The following is a 13,278-nucleotide window of genomic DNA, read 5'->3' on the forward strand; positions in this document are numbered from 1 at the left end:
AGTAGTGGAAATTGGAGTTCAGTGCCAAGAAATGTCACGTAACAGAACTAGGAAAGAGCAAAAGAAGACCAGTATGGGAGAGAAACAAATAATGTAATCTAAAGAGGAAAAAGATCTGAACCCTGGAAAACATATAAGCAAGACATTTGGTATATCATATAAAATGATGACTAATATAAGAGTGGTATTTCAATTCGTGGACAAAGATATGATGAAAAAAATCATCACAAGGATGATAGGTCCAAAGCTGGAATATGCAGCTGTGGTGTTGTCTACGAGCTCTATAAAAGATATAAGAAGATTAGAATGGAGATGGAACAGATTGCTACAAAGATGGTGACGGAACTAAAGGACCTAACATATGAAGAATGGCTAAAGGAAATGGGACTACCAACCTTACAAGATAGAAGAGAATGAGGAGATCTAATAACAATGTACAAGATAATCAGTGACATTGAAAAGATAGACAAGGAAGACCAGGTGCTGTTGACAGAAGACGATGGAAGGACAAGAGGTTATGTAAAGAAGATCAGGATGAGGCAGTGTGTGAAGGATATTGGAAAATTTTGTTTTCCACTCAGAACGGTGGAGAAGTGGAATGCATTGAATAATGAAGTTGTAACAACACATAATGTGCATAACTTTAAGGAAAAATTGGATAAATGGAGACAGGACACTATGAGCCCTGCTCAAACCCTGTACAATAGAAATAAGTAAATACAACTAGGTAAATACAGGCAACCCCTGATTAACGAACGTTCACACAACGAAATTTCATTACAACGAACATTTGCTTTTACTACCATCTGCTCATATAACAAACACCAAACTCGCTCTAACGAAATTTTATCCAGGTAACTTTTTCCAAGTTTGAAAGTCCCGCTGTATCATGCAAGCCAACAAGCTTTTGAATACACCAGCGCCTCTTGTGGACAAAACATGCACCACTCACTCTCCTACCCTTCCCCACTTTTAGTTAAAAACAATAACAGCGTCAGCAGCAGCTCATCTTCCCTCGCTCAACATGCCACAATGTTGCCTAGCATTGCTAAGAAGACCAGGAAGTCTCTTACTTTCAAAGTGAAGCTGGATATTATTCACAGACACGAGAGAGGCGAGAAAACTGATTGCATTGCTTGCCACCATGGCTTGTCTCCATCTATTGTCTCTACTATTTTTCAAGTCAGCAGACTCTATTAAGAAGGCTGGTGAGACCATATATCTTCCTTGCAAGCTAAAAGAACCACTCGAACTCATGACTCTGCAATAGATGGAAATGTGATACATAAGTTTTGTATGTGGTACAATGATGCTCCCTATGTTTACATTCCACAGGTTGCCAGCTAGCATATTTCCCGCTCCACTCTTCCTCCCTTCATAAATTTAAGATCATCAACATTACAGTAAGTCCTCGTTATACGGTAGTTCTTTATCTCCGGTAAATTCACAGTTACAGTATTTGGGAATTACTACCTTCGATTTGATATACGGTAAGAAAAATTCACAGATACTGTACCCACTCATGTCATCCGAGAGGGCCCAGCGCGGGGGAGCAGGGTGATGACGTCATCCACACCACACCTCCCTGCCACTCACAGTACTAATTTTAACTTGACCACCCTTGGAACCTCTTATCTCTTCTCCTACCCCCTTTTTTTTTTAACTGCATTACATATTACTTACATGCATTACTAATTAGATGAATAAATGGAATATTAAAGGGTCTATTGTAAGCACTAATATATTCATAGTAATCATGGCAAACATTTAAAGCCTACTACCAGCGGCGAACCATGCAGCAACTGATAAAGGGCACAGATGGGCCTGGCAAGCCCAGTACAGTGAATGGTGATGATGATGATGTTCAAGATCTTTTGGAAAGCCATGCTTAATCTCTCTCAAATGATGAACTTATAGAGATAGACAAGGCATCACAGGAGGCAGAAAAAGAGGGAGACGAGGAAGAAGAACCTGTGCGTGACCTGGACATCAAAACTCTTATAGAATGTTTCGGTGGTATCGAAAAAACTCTGAAAACTCTGAACTCTGAAGGAATGTGACCCAAATTCTGTCAGGAGTAGCAAAGTGGCTCATGACATAAAGAAAAGTATCAAGATTTGTAAAAAAATCTGTGATGAAAAAACAAGAAAAACTAAACAGTCCTCCATCTACTTGTTCTTCAAGCCAGTCAGACATGCCGTCCTTGTGCCGACCCTGCTACAGCTGGCCCTTACTCAATATTCTCTTTCTTCAAACCATTGAAATATGCGGACCCTGCTACAGCTGGCCCTTCTACATCTGTTTCCGACAGTGCAGAGGACGACATCTTATCCTCGTCTGCCCATTCAGCGGAAGATAAGTAAGGGCTGAAATCCCTACTGTCTCTTAGCCTCGGGAGGGACATCATCTGATAGAATACATGGCGATTGAACAGTAAATAAAAAAAAGTTTTCTGTTTATTTCTTTTGTGCAGTACTTCACTTTTTTATATATATTTTTTTAATGATTATTTTCATGTATTTTTATATCTGTAGGGGTGACTTTTGACATGCTGGAACGCATTCTCTAATATTACATGTTATGATGGGTTCGGTATACGTTAAATTCAATATGCAGTAAGGTTTTCAGAAACGCATATGTACCGTATAACGAGGACTTACTGTATAAAGTTACTTACTTACATACATACATTAGTGTACATTATAATGACGAATCAAACTGCTTAAATGTTTAACTTCATAATTTTTTACTTTCATTAAACCTTTTACTGTACTATGGTGCACTCTCACTTTGTTTACTCTCAATGAAAATTCAAGTCAGGGGTCAAACTTGTTGTAATTGGTTCGCTTAACTAAAATTCACGCAGCGAACAGTTTTTTTAAGAACATAACCCGTTCGTTAAGTTGGGGTTGCCTGTACACATGCACATCTTCAAGCCATCCAAGCCTTTTCTATACACTGTGAGGTGAGTGTGTGTTTGCTTAGAGATATAGCAAGGGATTACTATATATATTATTTATTATTGTTATTTGTTAGAAAATGACTTTAATTTTGGTTAAAATACCATGTTAGTTTATTTTTATATTGATATTTTTCAGGTGTGGAATGGATTAATTGGATTTCCATTATTTTAAATCGGAAAATTTGTTTCAAGATACAAGTATTTCAGGTTATGAGCTACATTATGGAACAAATTAAACTCATAACCCTAGGCACACTGTACTTATCAAATATTGCTTTATGCAAATACATAGGTATGCATTGAAAGAGACTATTTCTTTAAATTGAATGTTATACTTCATTACATATTACAAAGATATTTTTTCATGGGATTATTTATCCCGTTCTTCTACTTTTTGACCAGGGGGCAGGATGGTGGAGACACCCCTTGATTGCACTGTGCTGGTGGCCACAGGTGTCAAGCGTACCTGCAAGTTACTTTCTGCTATTGGCATGGGGCGCCCAATTGTAAATCCTAACTGGTTGACCATGTCCAAGGCTGCTGGCAACTTTGTTGGTAAGGAATTCACACTTTTGTTCTTGCATATTAGTAATAAGGGAGCATTACAATTCCATTAGCATATTTTTATTAAAATAATGCCACCTTCTTTGATTGTGGTAACTAGGCATTCTTTAGAGATGAATGTGAAATTATTTGTATTAGAATTTGCTTTAAGGATGCACCAGTTCAGTGTATATTTTCCTTACCCCTCTCCTTGAAACTTTCCTTTTCCTCTTTGTCTCTATTCTCTCTTTCATCCCATTTCTCAAAGCGAAAGAGTGAGAGAATTTGCACATGAGAATGCAAGAAGTTCATGCTAATATCAGTCCTGTCTTTATTTAAGATAAGAGACATCCCATCATGTTGGACCACAGTTACTAGTGGCATACCACGGGGTTCAGTGCTGGCACCAATTATGTTCTAAGTATGTATTAACGATATGCAAGAGGATATGAGTAGCTACATAAATTTGCTTGTGGATCATGCAAAACTTTTGAGAGTAGTAAGGAACATTGAAGACTGTACAGAATTACAGAAAGATATTAAACAACATCTGGAAGTAGAGCCAAGAGTGGAAATAAGAATTTGATACCAGGAAATACCAGGTAACGGAAATGGGTAAAAGTAATAGAAGACCTACATGTTAATGCAAAATGGGAGAAGAGATTGTAATGAAAAAGGAGTAAAGAGAAATACCTGGGAGTGATTATACAAGAAACCTTGACTCCAGAAAGACACATAAATGGATTATTTGCTTCAACATACAGGATGCTAACTAACATCAGGAAGGCATTTCACTACATGGACAAGAGTATGATGTAAAAGATCATAACCTATGATAAGACTTAGACTAGAATATGCAGCAGTGGTGTGGTCATCATACAAACAGAAAGACATCAAGAAAATACTTGGCGAATTAATTAGTCTGGCGAAACTACCGCCAAATGCAAATTTTGCCAAGCACGAGTTCTTTATACCATATAAATTGCCTAAAAAATGCCTCAATCAGTCTTTGGTCATTGCCAAAGTCCTTCTTTTGACCCTAAAATACCATCTTTCGAGTTGAAATAAAATCTTTTGCCTTCACATATTAGAACACATGTACAAAACAGACCAATCAACAAAAAATAAAGCTAATAGGACATGAAATAAAGACTGTAACTCATGTTTTTCCACCCGTTTCCCTCGCCCACTTTTGTCCTTGCCGCCACCACCATTGTCCTTACCCCGACCAGTACCACCTGTTGCACTGGTAGAGGCTATGTTGGCGGTAAATCGCCAGAATTCGTTCCGACACTAGCGGAACAGAGGGTAGCATAGACAAAATGGCTGAAGGGGTCTCTCACACTGCATTCTGATAGGTTTAGAGAGAGGTCTGATGTCACCGGGGAGCCGTGTGGTTCACCGTGCGGCCGCCAGGGGACCGCCAAGTTTGAATTCAAATTGCCAAGTGTGCACTCGGTGGTCTGTGGCCACTCTACCGCCAAAAGTGAATTTCACCAAGCTAAGATTCGCCAAGTGCGGGAGCTTACTGTAGATGCCTTTTCCTCTGTCATGTTGTGGAGGAAGACTGACACTCTGTAGTAAGTAGTAACAGCAATGTACCTACACTTATACCGTAGTTTATTACTATAGAATATTTTATTGATACAAAAGCTAAAAACATGATACCTAAAATAATCTAGAATATTTAAAAACAAAACTATATTTAATATTTTGTGCCTAAACTGCTGTTCAAAGGGAATGCTTATCACTAGAACTGAGCAGTCTGTCGTGATTGTTTCGTTACAAAACGATTATCTTTTTAGCTTTTGTTTCAATAAAATATTCAATAGTAATAAATTACGGTATTTGATTTGTGTAGGTGCGTTGTTGTTCCTACTAACTACAGAGTGTCAATCCTCTGCACAACATGGTGGAGGAAGAGGCCATCTTCGTGAACCAGGAGTCCTATCTGGCCTCCCTGAGTCCCGTGCCTATGAAATATTCACATCACCCTTGAACATATTCCTTTTGGGAGTATGTGCAGTCCCCATGAGTAGCAGGACTTTTTTTTTTTTTTAATGGCCTGGCCTATAGTACCTGTAGGTTTACTTGAAGAGTATGGGAAGCACTGTTCAGTTTTCACCCATTAGTGGCACAGGCAGTTTTATTTATAGAGCCTCTGTTAAGGATTCCTTTTTTGCAGGCACTCTGCAATGGATGCCAGCATCATGAAGGCGCTTTCTTATAGTGGTAACTGATGCATCAAGTTGGAGTCTCCGTTTTATCTCCACAGCATTTTTAAGAGCTTCTTTACCATCTGCGAGCAGCACAATTTGTTGATCCTCCTCGGCAGTTATGACACGAGAGCGTGGTCGCTTTGCTGATAAAATCAAATGTCAATAAGAATACACAATTTTTTTACTACATTTAAAAAAGATTATGTGTAATTCACCACGGTGTTCTGCTGGTCACCCAGCCAGCCTTCCCCATTATGGAGCGAGCTCAGAGCTCACATCCACCACTACCGCCAACACATCCACTACCACCACCACCCCGAACATCCACGACTGTCACTACCACTATCATCTCCACCACCATCCCCACAACCACCACTACCGCTACCATTATCACCACCGTCCCACCACCACCACCACCACCACCACCACCACCACCACCACCACCACCACCACCACCACCACCATGACTACTACTATCACCTCATCAACTACCACCACCACCACCATCACTTCATCCACCACCCCCACCACTACTACTATCATCTCATCAACCACCACCACTACTCGTACTAATATCATCTCATCCATCACTACCACTACTACTATCACCTCATCCACTACCACCACCATCACCTCACCCACCACCCCCACCACAACTACTATCATCTCATCCACCACCACCACTACTAATATCACCATCCACCACCACTACCACTACTACTATCACCTAATCCACCACCACCACTACCACCATCACCACATCCACTACCACCAGCACCATCACCTCATCCACCAACACCACCACCACTACCACTACTACTATCACCTAATCCACCACCACCACTACCACCATCACCTCATCCACTACCACCAGCACCATCACCTCATCCACCAACACCACCACCACCACCACCATTACTACTATAAGTATCACCTCATCCACCACCACCACTACTATCAACTCATCCACTGCCACCACTACTATCAACTTATCCACCACCACCACTACTACCATCACCTCATCCACCACCACCACTGCTACCATCACCTCATCCACCACCACCACTACTACCATCACCTCATCCACCACCACCACTACTACCATCACCCCATCCACCACCATCACTACCATCACCTTATTTACCACCACTACTACTATCACCTCATACACCACCTCCACCACCACTTCATTTACCACCACCACTACTACTATCACCTCCACCACCACCATCACATCATCTACCACCACCATCACCTTATCCACCACCACCACCACCACCACCACCACTACTATCACCTCTGTCACGTGCCAGATATATATTCAGAGCCCTTAGGTGGGCACGTAACATATTAAAGAACTGATGGATCGTATAGTGGTTTTGAAGTTAATAATTTCCCAGGTAAAGGTGAAGTTGAAAGGGGCAAAACACTTAAAGTACTTTACTTACAATAAATCTACATACAAACAAAACTTAGATATCCCAAACCAGAACATGACACATTGAAACTTATACCAACAGCAAAGTGCTAACACATAACATAATGGGAGGCAGTGGCATAGTGGATAAGGTGGGGAGTGTGGGATCGGACAGACGTCCACGCGTAGGTTCGAATCTCACCACGTACAGCCTTAAAACACTTTGCCATTTGTCGAGTGGTTTAAAGTTACCTACATATCACCATGATACCCAGGTTCTAGGTGGTTACACTCAAGATGAGCTTGGGCAGTGATATGGGCCCTTATATGGGTACCATTATAAATAAAATTGCCTGCGCCACTAATGGGCGGAAGCTGAACAGCGCTTCCCATACACTCTTCAAGTGTGCCTACAGGCACTATAGGCCTTACCGTAAAAAAAAATAATAATAAGTAAACAACAAACCGTAATCAATAAAGAGCCACCACTGGAGAAAATATGATACCCGATGACAGAGTCTCGGCACTTAGAGGAGGAATGGAGAACAGGTGCGCCTGGTGATGTCTGAAGCCTCTCTCTCTCAGCCTGACAAAACCACCTCTAGAAGTAGACTTGGGTAGAGGGGTAGTAACTGGGTGGAGAAGGGGAAGTATACGTGGCTGTGGCTGACGTGGCTGATGACGTACGAGCTCCAGCGGCTTCACAGCTCTGAGCTGCGAAGCTCTGATCCTGGCAAGGAGTGGCGGTGGTGGCGATAGGTGCTTCGGTAGTCCAGGAGTCATAGGCGTGACACCTCATCCACCACCACCACTACTACCATCACCTCATCCACCACCACTACCATCACCTCATCCACCACCACCACAACCACCACTACTATTATCACCTCCACCACCACCACCACTATCACCTCATCTACCACCACCACTACTACCATCACATCATCCACCACCACTACCATCACCTCATCCACCACCACCACCCTTTATTCACCACCACCCACCATCATGTCATCCACCACCACCACTATCACCTCATCCACCACCACTACCACCACCTTTACTATTATCACCTCATCCACCACCATCACCTCATCCACCCCCACCACTACTACTATCACCTCATCCACCACCATCACTACCTGCTCATTCAAAAACCCAGTGTATTTACCTAGTTGTATTTACCTAGTTGTAGTTTTACAGGGCCTGGGCTTTATGCTCGTGTGGCCCCGTCTCCATATCTACACTTATCCAATTTTTCTTTAAAACTATGCACACTCGTTGCTGACACCACTTCTTCACTCAAACTGTTCCACGTCTCAACACATCTTTGTGGGAAACTATATTTTTTAACATCTCTCAGACATCTTCCCTTTCTCAGCTTTTTACTATGTGATCTTGTGCTTTGAATGTCATATTCTTCTCTCAAGATCAGTTTCTCATTATCCACTTGGTCCATTCCATTGATCAATTTATAAACTTGTATCAGATCCCCTCTCTCCCTTCTCTGTTCCAGGGTTGGTAGATTCATAGCCTTGAGTCTCTCCTCATATGTCATCCCTTCAAATTCTAGAACCATTCTTCTAGCCATTTTTTGTAGTCTTCCCAATTTCCTTATGTGTTTCTTTTTATGAAGGGTCCACACTACTACTGCATATTCCAATCTGTGTCTTATTATAGTACTTATCAATTTCTTCATCATTTCATTGTCCATGTAGTGAAATGCTACTCCAGTATTCCTTAGCAAATTATATGTCTGAAAATTCTATCAATATGGCTTACTGGTTGATTGTTTTTTTCCATTGTCACTCCTAAGTCCTTTTCCTTTTTGACTTTCTCCAGTTCTACTCCATCTCCCATCTTATAGATTCCCTCGGGTCGTCTTTCACTCTTTTCCATTTCCATGATATAGCTTTTGTCCACATTGAATTCCATTTCCCACTTTTACTCCATTACTAGATCTTATTTAGGTCTTCCTGCAGTATTTCACAATCCTCTTTTTGCTTTATAACTCTGCACAGTTTCGTATCATCTGCAAACAGATTTATGTAGCTGTTCACTCCTTCTGGCATGTCGTTAATATATATGAGGAAAAGTATTGGTGCCAATACTGACCCCTGTGGCACTCTGCTTTCTACTGCTCTCCACTTGGACTTCATATCTTTAACTACCGTCCTTATTTCTCTCCCCCTCAAATAATTTTCCATCCATCTCAATGTGCTTCCTTTTAAGCCACCCTTCTCCTCTAACTTCCACAGTAATCTTGCATGTGGCACTTTGTCAAACGCCTTTTTTAAATCCAAATAAATACAGTCAACCCATCCCTCTCTCTTGTACTCTTATCAACTATTCTAGAATAGAAACTCAATAAATTAGTTACACACGACCGTCTTTTCTAAAACCAAATTGGCTATTTGATATTAATTTGTTGTCTTCAAGGAACTCGATCCATTGTTTCTTTATTATTCTTTCACACATCTTGCATATTACACTAGTTAGTGATACTGGTCTGTAATTTAAAGGTTCTTCCTTCCTTCCGCTCTTATATATGGGAACCACCTCAGCTCTTTTCCATTCTACTGGTACTGTTCCATTTTCTATTGAGCATTTTATGATGTTGTATATAGGACTTGCTAGTTCTTCCCTACATTCTTTCAGTATTCTGCCTGAGACTTCATCCAGTCCCATTGCCTTCTCTTCATCCAGTTCCTTCATTAACTCTTTTATTTCAAGCTTGGTTACTTTAATCTCTTTCATATAGATGGTCTCTCTATTACCCTGTGGCCTTTCAAATTTGGATTCCTTAGTAAAGACCTCCTGGAATTTATTATTTAATAGTTCTGCCATACTTTTGGGTCTTCCACCATCCCATTCTCTCCTTTTAACCTTTCTATTGTTTCTTTTTGCCTAATTTTTCCATTTATGAATCTGTAGAACAATTTTGGTTGCTCCTTACATTTTTCGACAATGTCCTTTTCATAGTTCTTTTCTCATCCTTCCTCACCTTAACATATTCATTTCGCTGCCTTGAAGTTTTCCTTATTTACTGGATTTCTATTTCTCCTCCACCTTTTCCATGCTCCATCTCTTTTCTCCTTTGCCCTAACACACCTTACATTAAACCAATCTTTCTTTCCTTCTTCTTTAGGTCTATATTTTGGGACATATTCCCTGACTCCTGTTTTGTATATTTCCAAAAATAAGTTATACTTCTCTTGCACTGTCTCTGAGTTTTCCATCTCCTCCCAGTTAACATATTTAAAGTAGTTCTTGAGATTCTCAATATCAGCCTTTCTGTAATTTAATCGGTCTCCTTTGTATGAATCGTCTCTATCTTCCTTTCCCTCTTCTATATCCATTTCTAATATTACATGGTCACTCTTTCCCAATGGGCACTTATATCTTATATCATCGTTCATTTGTATACCCCTTGTAAAAACTAGGTCCAATCTCGTTGGCTCGTCGTTTCCTCTGAATCTTGTGTTTTCCTTTACTCTTTAGTCCATCATATTATCTGTCATTAGGTTCAGGAATCTTTCTCCCCCAGGCTTCTTCCCCCATATCAGTTTCATAATTTTCCCAGTCCACTTCTTTACAGTTGAAATCTACTAATATAGGATTTTTTTAGGTAAAATCCATTTTTATCTACATACTTACCCATAATTATTAATTATTGCTCAAATCCCCCCAACCTCACAGCAAAGTTACATAATGTCCATTAGCTCGCAAGAGAACAACGAAAGAAAAGAACTTGAGTTCCCCTTTCCGTTCTCTAAAATAAGGTGCACGGACCGTTTTCTATAACCTTTCGGTACCAGTCAGCCTTCCCCCACAATTCATACGCTTCTACTCTAAAAAGGTCATAGAGGGGAGGGAGGGAGGGAACATGAATTATAATTAATAATTATGGGTAAGTATGTAGATGGAAATGGATTTTACTTAAAAAATCCTATTTGTTACTACACATACTATTACCCATAATTATTAATTATTGCTTGAAAACTGATTCCCAAGTATAGGAGGGAGGATGACTATTCCTTTAACCAATCTGAAAAGATTCGAAAAACAAAAACAGAATCACACTTGTGCATACTTAAAATGAAGAGGTCAAGTCCTGGGAAGTGTAGCACTGGCATCTATGTCCAAGGGGAAGTAACAGGGAAAAGAAGCAGTCCATCCAACATCCCACCAGGAAGGTCAACTAACTCAAAGCCTCCCTTACTAAAGTACATAGAAATTATGTAGCCTGAACCCAATCAACCTGAGTCAATAACCCTGAGAGCCGACACAAAAGGGCCCAAAGAAAAGGTATCTAGATATCTATGAGTTATATCCCGTAGATAAAAAAGAAGCAAAATGTAGAACTACATTTCCAGGTCCCTGCTCGTAGGACGGTCGGAATACTCCTAATTTTCTTAAATAGGGCACTTGTAGCCACTGCCCTAACCTCATGTGCATTGATTTTCACCAAGCGCATGTCTTCCTCTGAAACATCCTGATGCGCGCGTTGGATAACCTGACATATCCAAAAAGAAATTGTGTGTGGATGTACCACCCGTCAAGATTCGGAAACTGCCACAAACAAGCGTGAGCACCTAGGACGACAGTCCCTGGTCCTCCGCGGGTACTCCTGGGCAGTCCAAACTGGGCATAAAAGCCAATCACTCTCAGAATCCCCAACAGACCGATCTAGCCAAGGCCGGAATAGAAAATTCTGACTGAGAATCATCACCTGGAACTTGATTCCTAGCCAGAAAGTCCGAGGCTAAAGAGAAAGTCATCGAAGACCAACCCCTAGAGTGACGAACCTCAGCTGAAAGTCCATGGAGTTCGCTAACCCGACGAGCAGAGGCCAAAGCTAAGAGAAATGAAGCTTTCAGTGTTACATCCTGCAATGAAGCTAAACGAAGGGGCTCATAGGGGGCCTTCGTTAAAGAATTCAAAACTAAAGATAAATCCCACGCAGGAATGCGTGGCGAGCGGGGAGGAGCCGACTTGGGAAATTCCCGAAACAAATCTGACAAATTTAGAGAGATATTTAGGCCTGCCCGTCGGAATATGAGGGCCAGAGCAGAGCGGCATCCCCTAATAGACGGTAAGGATAAATGCTTTGTGCCCCAAAGGAAAAGAAAAAAGTCCGCCAAGTCTATCACAGAGGCCGAGAGAGGATGACAGCCCCTCGACTCACACCAACGACAGTAGATAGCCCATTTCGCCTGGTACACCCTGGCCGAAGATTGTCTGACTGGCAAGGCCATGATCCCTGCAGCTTCTCGCGAAAAGCCTCTCTTTCGGAAGAGACGCTGGAGAGTCTCCACGCGTGAAGATGAAGTGTTGGTGGAGATTTGTGAAAAAGGTGTCGATGAGGCTGACGTAACAGCGAGTCCCACTGAGGCAACACTCTCGGGTGATCTACTAATAGACTCAGCAGCAGAGGGAACCAGTCTGCCTGAGGCCACCGAGGCAATTAGAGACACGGACTCCGAGGTCTCTCTGATCCGAACCAGAACCGCCGAATCAGGGAGAAGGGGGGAAAGGCGTACAGATCCAAGCCCTCCCAGGGGAAGGCAAACGCGTCCTGTTTCCAAGCGTTCGGGTCCGGAAGTGGAGACACATACAGTGGCAGCTGGTGATTTAAAGCCGTAGCAAACAGGTCCATTTGAGGTGCACCCCACGCCTGGAAGACCCATTTGCTCACGACTGGGTGTAGGGTCCATTCCGACCCCACACTCGGGGCTGAGGACATCTGCCACCACGTTGCGCCGTCCTGACACGAACTTGGGGCAAAGCAATACCCGATTGTCCGAGTCTCTCTCTGTCAGAATAGACAGAGACTCGGACCGAGTGCCCCCTGAGTTTCGTAGGTAAGCCACCACCGTAGTATTGTCCGACATAAGATTCACTACTGTGCCCGACAAGTCCCGCTGCAAGGCCTGAAGGGCCCGGAAGACAGCCAACATCTCCAGGTGATTGATGTGAAGGCTCTTCTGTAGAGACCAGAGACCTGAGACAAGGGACTCCCTCACATGAGCACCCCACCCATGCAGAGAGGCATCGCAAAACAGAGTCATCTCTGGAGGTGGCATCACAAAGGGGGCTCCTTGGAGAAGATGAGCTGGCTCCATCCACCAGAAGAG

General features: G+C 42.1%; 1 protein-coding gene across 1 annotated transcript in view; it reads left to right on the forward strand.

Annotated features, from left to right (window-relative positions):
- The window catches only part of LOC123513293 (mediator of DNA damage checkpoint protein 1-like), a 94,223-nt gene that overhangs the window by 64,717 nt on the left and 16,228 nt on the right, over positions 1-13,278 (forward strand). Inside the window, exon 10 of the mRNA XM_045270375.1 lies at positions 3,365-3,517. Coding sequence (XP_045126310.1) covers positions 3,365-3,517 — 153 coding nt within the window. The remainder of the gene's footprint in view (positions 1-3,364; positions 3,518-13,278) is intronic.

Source organism: Portunus trituberculatus, chromosome 35, assembly GCF_017591435.1.
Source record: "Portunus trituberculatus isolate SZX2019 chromosome 35, ASM1759143v1, whole genome shotgun sequence".
Classification (NCBI taxonomy): Eukaryota; Metazoa; Arthropoda; class Malacostraca; order Decapoda; family Portunidae; genus Portunus; species Portunus trituberculatus.